The 17,173-nt window shown below is 36.2% G+C and overlaps 1 protein-coding gene across 1 annotated transcript; it reads left to right on the forward strand.

Annotated features, from left to right (window-relative positions):
* Positions 1–430: 430 nt before the first annotated feature.
* Positions 431–16,260, forward strand: ssrp1b (structure specific recognition protein 1b). The gene is made up of 18 exons (XM_083538719.1): positions 431–517; positions 1,160–1,253; positions 1,614–1,799; positions 1,882–1,987; positions 2,232–2,425; positions 3,538–3,638; positions 3,803–3,932; positions 6,130–6,233; positions 6,453–6,581; positions 6,703–6,924; positions 7,818–7,890; positions 9,058–9,190; positions 9,284–9,329; positions 9,419–9,539; positions 10,597–10,764; positions 11,457–11,545; positions 12,102–12,276; positions 13,769–16,260. The coding sequence occupies exons 2-18, from the start codon at positions 1,200–1,202 to the stop codon at positions 13,826–13,828; spliced, it is 2,091 nt and encodes a 696-aa protein (XP_083394845.1). The 5' UTR covers positions 431–517; positions 1,160–1,199; the 3' UTR covers positions 13,829–16,260.
* Positions 16,261–17,173: the final 913 nt, after the last annotated feature.

Genomic DNA, 17,173 nt, shown 5'->3' on the forward strand with positions numbered 1-17,173 from the left:
GGATCTACAATATAAAACATATTAATATAATAATTCAATCTAATGTGTAGTACAAAAGTCCAGTTTCCAAACCAGGGGTAATTAAAGAGACCTGTCAGCTGTTAGGGGAGTACAGTAGACCAGGGGTTACCAACATGGCCTTTTCTAAAAATAGCTGTTTCCTACTTTGTTAAATCATTGTTGATAATTATTATGAGAAATCATTAACATGATCAGTGTCTTAAAATAGATGAATATCATTAATTATTAATAATAACATATAATAAAAGGTAAATTGAGCAAATTTTGTTATTTCAGATCAAACTGAAAACTGTGTGAATCAAACTGGTAGCCCTTCACATTAATCGGTACCCAAGAAGTAGCTCTCAGTTTCAAAAAGGTTGGTGACCCCTGCAGTAGACAGTCCAGGCTCCAAAGCTTCAGACTCGACACACTGGCTGAAAACAAGGAACCGACTCTTTTTTTCCGAATCGACTCCCAACCCTAGAGAAGCGGTTTTCTCCTTCCCGAAGAAAGAGTAATGCTGATAACCTTATCTAACTGCATTAATCAGCTAATTATTAACGAACAGATTTTTTTTTTTCTTTTTTTTTTTTTTTTTACAAATTATTTCCGCATTGTGTCCCTGGGTTTGCAAAGAGAGAAAAGCTAACATGGTTTGCTAGCAAGCCCCACTGAAATGGCTGTAGAAGCTAGGCTAACTGTTATAGTGAGCCGTTATTAGTACTAGGTATATTCAGCTAGCATGGGTGGTGTCACTGTATGGTGCTATAGGCAGCTGCATGGGCTGTGATCACTGAGAGAGTAATGCTGTGCTGAGCTCTTGCACATTGTCCATTATTTACACCACCTTACATTCACAGTTCCTAGTATTTCATACCTCCTGTCACATATATATATATATATATATATATATATATATATATATATATATATATATATATATATATATATATAATTTCCTATAGCTATGCCCCAACTTGTCTAAAACAAATGCTCTTTTGCAGAGTTTTGCTTACAAGTTCCCACCAATAATTCTGAATATGAGCTGTTCGTCGCAGCACATCATCAATATAAACCATCTTTAACTTGCTCAATGACCAAAATGGTTTTTTTGGACCATAGGAACAGATAATTAAATTATTTTTTCCTCATGCAGATTGTGATCGTAGCTGGGAAGTGGGAGCGAAGTCGATGCCATGGCTGACATTCTGGAGTTTAATGACATTTATCAGGAGGTCAAGGGTTCCTGGGTGAGTAAAAGCTCCTATAAAAGCTTACACAGTTCATTAATAATTAGCTAAAAGTGTCTTGATGAGATGTGTAAAATAACGGTTATAAATAATGTCAAAACATGTTTTAACATCATGTTGATGTTTGAAGTCTTGGTACGCAGGTTACTGGACATTAGATCAGGGGTGTCTAACTCAATCATACAGGGGACCAAAATTAAATACCCACTATCAACATTTAAAGAACATTTATTTACATAATTAGAACATGTTCTTTACATTTCCAAAAAAAAATTTCCGTTTGGGAAAAAAAAATCTATAAAGCTATGTTGGCTTACAGAGGCCCTATTCCTTGTCTTGCCTTTCTGTTTTTTGTTATAGAATGATGGGCGTCTGCGATTCAGTAAGCAGATGGTGGTGTACAAAAGCAGTAAGACAGGCAAGGTGGACAGTATCCCTGTCTCAGAGCTCAGCCAGGCTCAGTGGAGGCGAGTCTGCCTGGGCCACGGCATTAAACTCTCCACCAGCAGCGGACACGTGTACAAATACGATGGCTTCAAAGACAGTGTGAGTTTAAAGGCAGTGATACCGGAAATTATTATATAAATAATAATTATTTAATTACTTATTCTACATTTGGTTTCTCCAGGACTTTGAAAAAATCTCGGAGTATTTCAAAGATAATTACAAAATGGAGCTGATCGAGAAAGACATGTGTGTAAAAGGCTGGAACTGGGGCACTGCTAAATTCAATGGTCAGCAAAGCTTATTTTTTGATTAAAAGATTTTTTTATTGTTCGATAATTTGGGATTGTGTTTGTTTATATTAGTGTAACGCTATTTTATAAATGCGAAGTGTGATATTTATACCACAGCACTGTAGAATTCTAGATTGTTATTGTCCAGAAAGCAATTATTATTGCTTGTTGTTTTCCAATAATAGCACACCCCATTGTGCTTTATTCATCTCAATATATCATTGTGTGTTTTTTTGTTTAGGCCCATTGCTCTCGTTTGAAGTGAGTGACACTCCTGTGTTTGAGATCCCACTCTCCAGTGTATCCCAGTGTACAACTGGAAAGAATGAAGTCACTTTAGAGTTTCATCAGAACGATGATACAGAGGTGTCACTCATGGAGGTTCGTTTTTACGTCCCACCTTCCACAGGAGACGAGGGAGCGGACCCGGTAGAGGTGAGAAACACATTCACAGTCTCACATGGGACACATACATGCAAATACAGTCTCCAAATGTCTTCAATATTTAATTTAACCACCCTATTTTTGAAGCAGGCATTTTACCCAGTATTTTAAGATTATAAATGTAATCTTATGTTGTTCCTACTATGACCAATAGATGGCAGACTTTTCCACAAAAAGGGGTCAATGAATCTAAATAGTCCAACAAGGTGTTATAATATCAATAAAAAAATATGGATTCTTTTTAAATATTGAAATTCATCATTGTGAATAAACACCAGATTAAGATGGAAAAAAAAACATTTGCAGGTGCATAATGCTAGAGTTCCAGAGTTCTATCAAAATGTAGAACATGACACCATTTTTATGTACATGACACAGACATACACATAATAAGTGTGTATAACTTTCTATAGCTTCTGCAGTCACATTCTTGCAGTTTAGTGGTTGAATGTCTGAATGCTTTTATAGCTGGATTAAAAAAGATTCATCTATGATTTTCTTTAAGTGATCCTGTGTCCTATATACCAACGATAACACTGGCTATTCTAAAACTGAAATTTACCCATAAACACAACATACAATAATACAGTAAGTGAACAATTTATCCTCAAGTTTAATGTGTCAGAAGCTGAAAAAATAGGCAAGCGTAAGAAATTGAGTAAGTTGAACAAGGGCCAAATGGTGACGGCTAGACGACTAAAGCTCTTGAGCGGTTTTCCCAGTCTGCAGTGGCCAGTATCAATCAAAAGTGGTCCAAGGAAGAAACAGTGGTGAACCGGTGGCTTAAGAAGTTAATGCTGTTTATGCTTAACAGGTCAGGACTGTTTTGGCAGCAAAAGGGGGACCAACACAATATTAGGCAGGTGGTCATAATGTTATGCCTAATTGGTTGCCATAAAGTTGTGCCTGATCTGTACATAATGAAAGGTCAAAACTAATACCGACTATAGCTGAACTTTATTTTAATAAAGATTTTAATAATTTTCAACATTTTGTCTTGATCAGTTAATAATATTAAATTCATCACTGTACTGTGTACAGTATATCATTATGATACACTGTAATATTGAAATGATAAACAATTTACTGTGTTGTTGTTTCAGGCATTTGCCCAGAATGTACTTTCTAAGGCAGATGTAATTCAGGCTACAGGAGACGCTGTGTGTATTTTCAGAGAGCTGCAATGTCTTACACCCAGGGGAAGGTACACTCACATACATACGTGCTTACAAACACGAACAGCATGCTGCATTTGAATTAAAGTGGGTTTTTAATGCAGTTTTACCTTTAAACTCTAGAAATTCTAAATTAATTGTAAAAAAAAAAAAAATGCTTGGGTAAGATGAAATATTATGTTCTTCTGGGCAGGTATGATATTCGTATCTACCCCTCCTTTCTACATCTGCATGGTAAGACGTTTGACTATAAGATCCCCTACACCACTGTACTGCGCCTCTTTCTGCTACCCCATAAAGACCAGAGACAGATGTTCTTTGTGGTGAGTGAAGGATCTCATATTATTTCCTGCTGAACTTTATGACGTCTTTAAGTTCTAGAGGACGCCGATTTGATATGGAGGGGAAATGATTGTACATAGTATATGTTGCTGATGATATTTTTCACACACACACACACACACACACACACACACACACACACACACACACACACACACACACACACACACGTGGTTGTGGTTTAAGCTGGTTTACAAGAAAGCCTGCAAACAGTTTGCTGAAGACGACCTGTCTAAGAGCATAAATTACTGGAACCATGTCCTGTGGTCTGATGAGAAGATAAACTTGTTGAGCTCAGATGGTGTCCAGCTTGTGTGATGATGCCTTGGTGAGGAGTACCAAGAATATTGTGTCTCGTCTACAGTTAAGCATTGTGGTGGTAGTATCATGGTCTGGGGCTGCATGAGTGCTGCTGGTACTGGGGAGCTGCAGGGTCATTGAGGGGAAACAAAGATTTCAACATGTACTTTAGTACTTGTACTAGTTTTCTAACATAATAATGACCCAAAACACACTGCCAAGATGACAACTGCCTTTCTGAGGAAGCTGAAGGTGAAGATGATGGAGTGGCTGAGTATGTTTCCAGACCTGAACCCTATTAAACACCTGCGGGACATCCTCAAAGAAAAGGTGGAAAAGTGTCATGTGTCTAACATCCAGCAGCTACATGATGTCATTATATAGGGGTGGAAGAGGATCCCAGCAACAACCTGTGCAGCTCTGGTGAATTCCATGCCTAGGAGGATTAAGGCAGTACTGGATAACAGTGGTGCTCACACAATATATTGACACTTTGGACACAGTTTTTGACATGTTCACTTAGGGTGTACTCTCTTTTTTGTTGCCAGATATTTTGACAATTATGGCTGTTATGTTGAGATATTTTTAGAGGACAGTAAATCTGTACTGCTATGCAAGCTGCACATTGACTACTCTGAAATATATCCAATTCTCATTTCTATAGTATTGTCCCATGACAATAAAATGTGAGGTGTGAAATGTTTACTCACTTTTGTGAGATACTGTATGTTTAAGAAAATGACCCCTTTTCTCATTTTTGACACATAAAAAAACGATACTAACTAAAAAACAGATAGATAACACCAAGTTTTCAAGTTTGTAATTCAGGGTGTCCAGAAAAATCAGCCTTTTTAAATCTTTGCCATGAACCCATATCTGAAGAAGAATATAGACAGTATTTAAAGAAAAATAAAAAATGAAGAGTTCTTAGGAGGCTTTGATCAAATATTCAGTATCAATATCAGACCAATACCAGCAAAAATGTTTAAATCTGATATCGGAGAAAACATATCAGATACCAGATCCTGTAGCAAATAGCATAGATTGGAATTGGATCTGGAATTTTTAGAACTGGAAATGATTACATATAAAGGCACTTTATATGCAATTTATTTCTATTGTTAGGATTGCTTTAATTAGGTTTGTCTACTTTATTTTGCTTTATTTCCTTAATTTGTGTGCTAAATAGTTTATTAGTGAAGTTGCTTTAGTTAAAAAAGAACCATTCTAAAGCCTGGTAGTATTGAAAAAAAGCAATAAAATATGGGTGTCTGTGTCAAATGATAGGTCTCAGTACAGTATAGCTATCAATATCTGAAAGAAAGGAGAAGAGGTTGTGAAGACTGCAGCTTGGTATACAAGATCTCCACGTTTTTATGTGCCGTGTTGCCGACATTTAACAATGTTTTGTTGTTTTGTCTTGAATATTTCTGAGTAACTGGTGCATATAAATGAATAGTTTACAAAATAATGTATTATAAAAAAAATTACGAGTTATTTATAATATTTTACTATTGTTTTGGGTTAATTGGTAGAATCAGAGTGACAGGAAGGGAGAGCACGGGTTACATAAAATGCTTTAACCTGCTTTCACTGTTCATTTCTACACACACAGAAGCTGTTTACTGTTGCTGTTTTTCACACCACTGGAATATAAATTAACATCACTTTAAGCAATAAAGACCATAAGGATCATGTTAAATTGTGTCTGTGGAAGTGCATACAAAAACCCCACAAGTTCATGTGCCATTGCCTTTGCTTGAAAGTAATAATGAATGAAGGCCTATGCAATCTATTTAAGCAGTGTTTTAGAGGCTTTAGTCACTCAGAAATATTTAGCTTTTTATACTTCATTGTTTCTTGTTTCCTCTTTAACAGATCAGTTTGGATCCCCCCATTAAACAGGGCCAAACTCGCTACCATTTCCTCATCCTGCTGTTTTCCAAAGACGAAGAAATAAACCTCACCCTCAACATGAGCGAGTGAGTGAGTGAACGAGAGTTGGAGAGTTGGAGGAAAGAGTAAGATGAAAAACTTTAAAACATGAAAGTGGTTTATAAGTGACTTAAGTTAGGACATGATTGACAGCGGACCAAGATATGGACAATGAAGCTGCATTAAACAAAGAAGCTCAATAAAGAATTAATTAATATTGAAGTTAGTCATAAAAATGCTCTTGCGGTGACTTCTCTTCGTTGCAGGGAAGAGGTAGAGAGGCGGTTTGAGGGAAAGCTGACTAAGAACATGTCTGGCTCTTTATATGAGATGGTCAGCAGGGTGATGAAGGCTCTTGTTAACAGGAAGATCACAGTGCCTGGAAACTTCCAAGGGTAACACGGCCCAAATACACAAGCTGCAAAAAACACACAACTCATTCCTACAATTTACTCCATTAGTTATGTCTTGACATTCATATCACTCTTTATCACTTTTCTTTCTGTCTCTTTGCAGTCACTCTGGTGCTCAGTGTATTACTTGCTCCTATAAGGCCAGCTCAGGGCTGCTGTATCCTTTGGAGAGAGGTTTCATCTATGTTCACAAGCCCCCAGTGCACTTGCGCTTTGAGGAGATCGCTTGTGTGAACTTTGCCAGAGGCACCACCACCACACGCTCCTTTGACTTTGAGATTGAGACCAAACAGGGCAACCAGTACACCTTCAGCAGTATTGAGCGGTAGGAAGCTTTTAGTGGTATTTCAATTGTATAGAGTGTGGATGATGACAGAAGACACATTTTCGTATTATTTTGTGTGCAAGGGCAAAAAAATGATAAACTTTTTGCTTAAAACTAACTCATGAGTTTCCTGAGTTGTGCACCAGAAAAGACTATCATTAGAAGATCACAAGTTCAAAGTCCGAGTGATGCCACAAACATCCGTGGTCAGGGGTCAAGTGAGCAGGATGGATGGCTCCTACATTCGCATACTTTTAACGGAAGCCTATGGGCAGTTGATAATATCCGTCTACTTATATAATGCAATTTGAAAATAGAGTGCTATGGCTGCTGTACTTTAACAATAAAGATTTTAGAATATAGGCAGATATGAGAGCTTTCACCATATCCATCCCAATTTCTAGCACTGAAGTAATCTTGTGGAAAAAAGTCGTTTTGGGTGTTTTGCAGAGACACAATTTTTCTCTAATCTCTAACAAATTGTGCAGCTTATTAACACAAACTTTTGAGGCAAGGGATTCTCATTGCAATAATTAGCTAATTAACAAAATACATAACTTACATCTACTTCAATCCTTGTTAAGTTGTTCTATCACCATAATCAATTTTTTTTTGTATGTAAAAATTGCAGTTAAATTTACAATACCTTTGAGTATTATTTTGACTTTATACCCATCACACCAGACTACCAATATTACAACTGATCATAAATGAACATTATTACAATGCATGTTTCAGTACTGCAAGATCATTGTAAAATGTGAAAATTAACACAATGCGATTATACAAGGAACTTGTTTTTTAAAAACTCTTTACTTTTGCAGTCATTGACACTAATTTCAGGTACTTGCCACTCACCCCACTGCTCTCGTCTTCTTTATTACTTCTTTCAGAGAAGAGTATGGAAAGTTGTTTGATTTTGTCAATGCTAAGAAACTGAGCATCAAGAACAGAGGCTTCAAAGAGGTTAGTAATTTATAGAGTTGGGCGTATCGTTCACGTGCCTCATATATCATCAGTCATTACTTCAGAACGTGAACCCCCCCGTGTTTGTTGTCCTCTGATGAACTTATTCTCCTTTGTGTCTTTGTGATTTGTGTGTGTGTGTTTATGTTCCTGTAGAAAAAGGTTGGTACCAGCCTTGTAGGTTTAGTGCACTTTTAATTGAATGTTTGCTGTGTGTTCTTTTATGAGAGTGAATAACAGCCAGGTGTGTTTTCTTATACAGGGTTCCTGCAGGTCTAAATTATTTAGATGTCATTCCACATGAAAGGGTTTATATATATTACATTTCCATTGTTTCATTTGAAGTCTAGATCGACTTAAATTTTAAGCTGCAAAAGTATGGAAACATTTGATTTCATTTGCTTATATTTTTAAAAGGTCATTATGGTAAGGCATGCATTAAAATGTGCATTAAAATGTGACTTACGTTAGCTACTTCAGGTCGAGCTAGCATACACATAGGCAAGGACAATCCCAACAGTGTCACAGCATTTTAGTAAAAAAACTGCCTGTGCTATATAGGAAGGAAGATATTTTATCTAATCTTTCAATCACACAGATACTAGCCAATCATAGGTGTCATGCATGTAAAAGGCGGCAGATTGTGGCTTCCTTGTGTGTTACACATTTCGAAAAAGTCTCAAAGGAAGCACATGATCGATAAGCTTAACCTGCTAGGCTGCGAATAAATTGGAGAGAGTATGTTCATATTGCAATGGTCTTAAAACCTACAGAATACCTGCAGATCCCCTTTGATGTTACACTGGTATGCAGTGTGCTTGGTCTTGCTCGAAACATCTTTGAGATGCAATAGTTGTGCTGAAAGGATACAAAGTATTCGGTACTTATTATATAGACATCAGTGTCCATTTATACTTTATTGTTAAGGAATTTGTACTAGCAGATTTGGGTCAGTTTAAAGTTTATTATGGATTGCTTGAGGGTTTGAAAAAGATTGTGTGATCACTGTGTGTTTATAATATGGAAAGATGTAATACAATTCTTATTACTGATGTGGGAAGTGAAGCGTTTTGTGTGAAAGTGTGAAAATGACTAACCATGAGATCAAAAGCATTTTAAAGTGTTTACATTGTCACGCTCCAGTTAATTCTATTTTCATGATGGCAGGGTATGAAGGTCAGAGACGACATGTACAGTGACTCAGATGACGATCAGCATGATGCTTACCTGGAGCGCATGAAGCAGGAGGGGAAGATCCGTGAGGAGGCCAACGACAGTGATGACTCTGAGGCGGGCAGCGGTGAGTGACAGCTGATCCAGCTGATCAGAGAAGCCTGGGGACAACAATATATGATTGTAAAGGTCTAAATCCTGACTCAATCTCTCATCACAGATGAATCATTTAACCCTGGAGATGAAGATGATGATGTTGCAGAAGAGTATGTTGTTTTGAATAAATCTTTGTTCGTCTGTACTGTGCAGGCAAAATGTTGTGCTTTTTCATGATGCGTGTGAATTTGTGTTACAGGTATGACAGTAAAGCTTCAGCCAGTGAAAGTAGTGCTGAAGATGCAGACAGTGAAGAAGAGAGCAAGAAGAAACCTGCTAAGAAGGTTAAACCTATGAAGGAAGGAAAACATAAAAAAGAGGTGACAGTCAAGGGAATGTAACACACAAATTTTTTACACATTTAATATCTACATTTGTTTATTTCTTTAAATATTTATATATTTCATTAAAAATAAAACATTTATATATATATTTTTTTAATTATGGGGACACTACATATTTGATGTACATTATGACTAACACAACCATTTAATGCCCTTTGATTTATTTATATTGTTTAGAAAATAAGCTTTCTATACATGTTTTTCTATTTAATTACAGTTAATTATTATATATGTAATTAACAGACAGTTATTAAATAATTTTATGTCATTGGAGATATAGAGGGAATAAGAGAAAAGCGTATACAAGTGCCTGATCTTCTTTTACTTTACTAACATTTACACAGACACTAGAAACAAAATACTTAATAACTAGAAAAAAAACTTGTTCTTATCAAATTTGAGACCATGAGTGGTGTGAAGGCTAAATCTATATACACAAGTGCTAATCAAGGTGACAAGGAACATGGTATTGTAGGCCCTATCTATATCTTGACAGATATGAAGTACTAGGCCATGTTTCTTTTAAGAAAAAGCATTGACGCCCTCTGAGATTTTACCTGCAGAGACAGAAGAACTGTAGAAACAAGTCTGGAACAACGTGCCATTGAGTTTCATTAGTAAACTGTGTACCGTAAGTTTTAAGTACAAAGGTAAATTATAATTTAACAATATTTACAACAATTGTTCTACTACTGACTGCTCAATATTGTATTTAATGTAGAATCAACTATTTTTAATGCATTGTTTTTGACTGCATTCTCATATCTCTAGAAGAGAATTTGCATATTAACATAATCAGTGTTTCTTCATTAGGGTTAACGTCTGGAGACTTTTTTTATAGGCTTTTTGCATTACCATTACAATATATCAAGCAATATATTTTTCAATAAAAACCATTGTGTTTAAAACATACTTTGGGTAACAATTATATTTTATATTTGTACTGATATCTAATATTCTGAGATGTTTTTTTAAAGTAAAAGTCGCTTATAAAATGTCATAAATATCTATATGTTTTTATTGGCTTGTACAGAAGGCGATGAAGGAAAGCAGTGCCCCCAAGAGGCCAATGAGTGCATATATGCTGTGGCTGAACTCCAGCAGAGATCGCATTAAATCAGAAAACCCTGGAATCTCGGTCACTGAGATTTTAAAGAAGGCTGGTGAGATGTGGAAGCAGCTGAGCAAAGACAAGAAAGAGGTGATCTATGCTCCTGGTTTCATGTGGTATGCCCAGGATTTTTAATCCCTGGGCAGGGTTTACAAACGTTCGTAAACTTGATTTAAGCCATTTAAAATGTAAGATTTTGATTAGCAGGTGCCCAGGTGCAATGAGATGCAGGTTTTTTATTTTTTTTAAATGAAACACTATGAAGAAGAAGTCACACAGTGTAAATTTAGGTACAAAAATGGGAACTAGTCAAAAACACTAAGACAACAGACTAAATTTAAGCCTAAAGAAGAACAAGGATTTTTAGGCAGAACCACATGTATGGGTTAGAGAGCATAACAATTTTACTTGTTATCCACGGTCTTGTAAGGTGTAGTAAATTATAAGAAATGTAAAAGAAATAAGTTTGAATAAGGGTCAAACAGTCTGATGAGATGTGTCTCAGTGGATCAGGGTTTTAAGGAGATCCTACCCATCACAGTGTTGGTGGGAGATGCAATATTGTACCACATCTTTCCCTGCTAGAGCTGCTTTATCACAACATTCTGGCTGCGGAAAGGCCTTACCAGAGATACCAGGCTCTGAATATTAATTAAAATAAATAAATAAAACTTTAATTAAATAAATAAAATAATGATTAGCCACATATGAATGATTATTAATTAACAAATGTTGTTTTTCGAACAAACACCCGCTGATGTTTCCGTTTCCCTGTTTGACAGGAGTGGGACGGAAAAGCAGAGGAAGCGAAGAAAGAATACGAGCGAGCGATGAAGGAATACAGAGAAAGTGGTGGAAGCACCTCAAAAAAGTACTTCACACAAGCTGTTCACAAAAGCTCTGTTTACTGTTTCAGGTTTTCAGTCACGGCTGGATTCTTGGAATATGGATTATTGCTTACTCCAAGACATGACAAAATGTCCTCCATGATTCAGTTTCAAAGCCAGTGCATTAGATTTTCTATATTATAAAAAAATGTTTTTCTGATTCACAGATGCCTGCAGTAAGGCAAATAAGCAGTCTAACAATCCATAATTGTTCTAAAATTGTCTCAGAGTTTGCAGATAATACGTATTATTGTGTAAGTTTGGTACAATAGTATGGATCATAAAGGACATTTAATACAGAGATTCTCTAAAAGGTTTCTATGAATACAGTACATTACATATCACACATACAGTATATCGACCTCTTAATCAGTATGGGATTGTTCATGTTCTTTAGAACTGCAAAACACATGTCTGATTGTGCCTGTATGGCCTAATGGAGAAGGCAATGTGGAAGCATATAATACCTGTAATGACCCATAATGGATCAATAATAATTAGTTGTTTGCTAAAATGTTTTTTTTCTCATTCTTCATGAAGAGCAAGAAAGAAAGGAAAAAAGAATGAGGAGAAGAAGAAAAAGAAGTTAGGTAAAGGAAGGGAGAAAGAGAGGAACAGGGCTGCTGGTGGGAATGACAGCTTTAAGAGTCCAGAGTTCATCTCCAGTGAGGAGAGTTCTTCCGAGTCCAACCGGGGCAGAGGTCGCAAGCGCAAGGTAAGGGCGCATAATCACATATACACACGTGCTCGCGAACATGTGTATGTCAAGTCTGCGTACAAATATGAGAACATACATAATAGGCTATCAGCCTGGTGTTCTAGTTGCAAGTTTGGACAACGTATTTCAGTGTTTCACAAAACCATGATAAATATACAACAATATGTTTGAAGACAAATGTCCAGACATGTATGAGGTCATTTTCTACACATCGAGGTCAAAACATGTTCTATATGGCCAAAAGTATGTGGACACCTGACCACCACACCCATACACCTTCCCCAAACTGTTGTTGCATTCACTAGTTGGATGCACAAAATTACACAGGATGTTTTTATATACTGTAGAATTACACTTTCCCCTCACTGGAGCATAGTTCCTTTCCAAATAATTTACCTCGATACTTTATTTAGTCCATTTAACTACACATTATCACTGCTGCACCACCCGCTAAACTCTGGCCAGCTCTGGGGTCTCATTTATAAATGTTTTATAAACCAAACGGGGCTAGAACCAGGCGTACATCACTTTCTACACGAAGATTGTGCACGCTATCTGTGTCGCCAATTTCCTTTGTCTTCTGTATATCCACATTGTGCGTACGTACGCCTCAGACTTTACTTACAGGAAAACTCTCGTCAAGTTTGTTTATTTATAAATAACAACCTTGACGTGGAAAGTGATGTGCGCCCGTTTAATTAATGAGACCCCTGGACAGGGTTACACAGAAAACGTTGCAGAATTAAAAATGGAGAAACGGAGAGAAAACAGCGAGGGGTGAGAAGAAGATTTAGGCCAAAGAACATAACAGAAAGTTTCCAAAGTTTGGAATAATTTCAAACGAAAACATAAAAAACACCATACAGTGCGTTTCCTTTTTCTTTTCTTCCTTTTTTTTTTAAGTAATATGAAATAGATTTTTATATATATATTATTTTTTATAATTAATTTATATAATTGTATTTGCATTTTGATGTAATATGGCAATAAAATACACTAAATGGGTTTAGTTTTCACAGATCGCAATTTCAGCAATGAAAATGTAAATTCTTCTAAAAAGTAAACAAATTGAATATGATTCAAATGTAATGCATTAATTGTGTTTGCTTCATACATTTTATTTTTCTCTGCAGTGTAGTTTGATTCTTTACCAAACACACACGCACACAGCAATCCTTTTAAAATATAATGTCAGTAAGTTGAAGCTTCATTGTGGTTTTTGACAAGGAGGCACGGAAAGGCATGCTTGTTTATGGGGAAGGTGGTAGCTCGAGAAGTTATCGGAAGGTCACAGGTTCAAATCCCACCACCACTATACTGCCACAAGCTATGCCAAATGCCATAAATGTAAATGTTATTAAAAAAAAGTATGTTAAAGTCCTTAAAGTGTAATTCTGATGATTAATAAGAGTACCATTCCCCATTGGTAAAAAGGGCTTTTTATTCTGACTAATTATCAAGTGTTCCTCTGTTTGTTAACTTCCACCAGGGCTCAGCTGATGAAGAAAAACAAAGCACTCCCAGCTCAGAGGAGTCTGGCTCAGATTAAGACGCTGTTGGCAAAACCAATCATGAAAGAAAAAGACAGGAACCGTCCTGTCTCTGTCTTTTAAAAACCCTCTATGTATTCTCTCAATAATGTTCTCTGCCCATGCTCTATTTTATCTATTCAGTATGTATCTGTGTAACCCATGCTAACGTGTATTACTGACTAATCTGTTTAGCTGGTTGATGCTAGAATTTTAAGTAAAAATGTTGTGTGAATACAGCGGGGTCCAAAAACTGTGTTCTAAACTGGAAATAAGCAGAAAGTCTTTGAATTTTGATTAATAATTGACTTTCTAGGTCTCCATTTCAATGTAAAAGTAGACTGTGATATTGACCGTTTCAACTCCTTTGCATAAATGGGCAGATTTTATCTAAGGTTTATCCCTGAAACTGAACACTGCTTTTAGTCAACACTCCGTAGCAATCATCAACCATGCAAACTATATCTTCATTGTGCTCGCTTTGTGCACAGGGGTGTCATTATGCTGGAATAGGTTTAGGTCTCCTAGTTCAAGTGAAACGAAAATTTTATCCAATTTTTTATCCTCTTCTGCATCCAAAGACTTAAAATTGTCTCTAATTTTATGGCTGGAAAAGTGAGGAGTCACAATACTGTATTTCTCAGATTTGACTTTTCACTTACTGATAATTATCATTCAGATCATCAAGATAATGATCATTCAGATAATGATCATCAATGATCTCTCAGACTTTTGGGCCCCACTGTATGACTTACTTGAATAAGTCTGATTGTTTTAGCCGGGAATGTCAACCTCAAGTCTTGAAGTGCTGCACTGTGTTCTCTCTTCCAACACAAATTCAGCTTATAAAAGCTTTGGAAATGAATTCATCATTTAAACAGGGTGATAAATGAGGTGGAACGCTCTACTCTGATGAAGCCTTTTGCAAGACTGGAGTCTGACACTCTTCATGCCTAGTGTTTATTATACTGCTTTTAAAAAGCTGAAAGGATATAGAGACATGATTTGCTATGACATATTATACCACAACGTTGTAGAATTGTCTGTTCTGATTAGTTAGAACAGTTAGTTTTTTATTATTATAAATGAACTCGTTCTGATTTATAATTTCTATAGAAACAACATACACATGAACAGATTTCTTGTATAATGTGGATATGGTGACATTTTTTTAAAGATTTTTTTTTATTTAACATTTTTAGAAAAAAACATCTAGTGCCAGTGCTGTGAACCAATCAGAGGTTTTTACTGAAAAAAATAAAAAATAAAACTCTGAGAGGGATCAACAGTTTATTTTGTAAATGTTAACATAAATTACAGACATATACACAAAAATTATGATGTGCCAACGTGTAAAAGACTGGGCACTGGCAAATTGTTGCGAATATAGAGGACTAAAAATAATACAAGTGATACCAGGAACTAACTTGTTTCTCAGATGTTTCACAGCATTAGGTTCACTGTGAACAGACAAAAATAATAACGTGCCATTGATTAATATGTATTTTTCTTTTTAGCTTTGTCAAATTGCTGTGGTGTAAGAGGAATAAAACACTTTGGGATGTACAGTTACTGGAAAAGATTGGTAACATTACAACAAACTGTCATTGATTATTGTCATAGAACAGCATGCCCAGGCCTTGTTTTATTCCTTATATAATGAAGTAAAAAAAAAGTAAAGTATGACTACCCCAGTGCACTTTTACATCATGATGATGTGTTTGAACTACACCCTATGGTCCCAAAAGTTTGTGGACACCTGACCATAAGACCATTCATATGTGCTTTTTGAACCATCTGTTCCACATTTAGTCCCCATTTGCTCTTCTAATAACCTCCACCTTTCTGGGAAGACGTTCCACTAGATTTTGGAGTGTGTTTGTGGAGGTTTGTGCTCAGTCAGCCACAACGAAATCAGGTACTGATGTAGGGTGAGACAGCCTGGGGGTGAAGTCAACGTTCCCATTAATCCTAAAGGTGTTCAGAAGGGTTGAGATCAGAGCTCTATAGCAGGCCAGTCAAGATCTTCAACTTTAACCAATGAAAAGCATGTCCTCGAGTCGCCGGCTTTGTGCATTGCGGCATTGTCATGCTGGAACAGGTTTGTGTCTTTTAGTTAAAGTTAAAGGAAAAGATATCTATTCTGTGCGTCCAACTTTGTAGAAACAGTTTGGAAAAGAACCGCATATAGCTGTAAAAGTCGTGTACCAATACTTTGTCCATAAATTGTATATAGTGTAAGTATTTAATTGTTCATGTTTTTCTGGTGTTAATTATTGCCCTTGTCATTTTAAACTGATATTTATTAATGCTTGGTGTGATCTACCAGGTTTTTGTGGATGTCTAGTATCAGCCAAAATGTTCCAATGTATTCAGTCCAGTTTTTATGAACAACAGATTGTAAGTAAAGAACATTCTTCTCATTAAAACCCCATTTTATATTTAAAGCTAATAATTTCTGTTTTGTTTTGTTTTTCTGCTTCCTGAGTCTGAATTTTCTCTTTTTTTGTGTGTGTGGTTTATAAATTGTATTGCACTCTGCAGTGTGGTTTGAATCATGGCTCTGTTCCACCATTAACCACACACATACACAGCAATTCTTTTGAAATGTAAGGTCAGTAAGTGGATGCTTCTTTGTGGTTTTTGACAAGGAGACATGCATGCGTAAGAAGCAAAAAAGGTAGATAGGGAACCAGAAGAAAGGAGGAAGAAAGGTGCGGTCACAGAGGATGGAGAGATTTTAAGGTTAGGTGTTGATGCTGTGGTTTTAGAGTGGAACTACAGAGACCATGTTGGGAGTTAAAGAGGCAGACAGTAGAGACTATCAGTGTTCAAGCGAGTGTAACTCGATACTACACTCAAACATACACACACATTAGTGCGCATTAACTCTGTCTGATCACTCCATTTCGACTCGAATCCTTCTCTCTGTAAGGTCAGGGTCTCTGTCCTCACATCACAGAAACTGCTTATTACTGCTATACCACCAATCTCCACCTTTATGCTGATACGTAATGTTGTAAACTATTCAATAAACAACATCGTCATTGATCAAGGCTGCTTGTCCATGTTTTTGTTCACTTTGAGTACCTTCCATATTAAAAGATCTGTATTTTTTTTTATAAATAAATTAATTAGGGCATCCCAGATAATAAAAAAAAAGGTTTGTATTAAATAAAAAGAAAAAAAAAGAAAATTAGAACCATCAATAATGATCTTAGATGTTTGGGCCCTGCTGGTTGAGGGCAGACAATCTACAATGTACTGTTCAGCACAAAAACTAGTAGCTTTACTTTGAATTATACTTGGAATTCATGAATAGATGTTTCTTTATCATATTATTCTCAATTATGAAAATTTATTGA

This window comes from Silurus aristotelis (assembly GCF_946808225.1).
Source record: "Silurus aristotelis genome assembly, chromosome: 4".
Classification (NCBI taxonomy): domain Eukaryota; kingdom Metazoa; phylum Chordata; class Actinopteri; order Siluriformes; family Siluridae; genus Silurus; species Silurus aristotelis.

Bases quoted from the DNA above. Each gene is read 5' to 3' on its own strand.
- ssrp1b (XM_083538719.1), top strand. From the start codon at position 1,200: ATGGCTGACATTCTGGAGTTTAATGACATTTATCAGGAGGTCAAGGGT. The intron at 6,582-6,702 runs GTAACACGGCCC...GTCTCTTTGCAG, and splicing joins GTGCCTGGAAACTTCCAAGG to TCACTCTGGTGCTCAGTGTA. The intron at 7,891-9,057 runs GTTAGTAATTTA...TCATGATGGCAG, and splicing joins AGAACAGAGGCTTCAAAGAG to GGTATGAAGGTCAGAGACGA.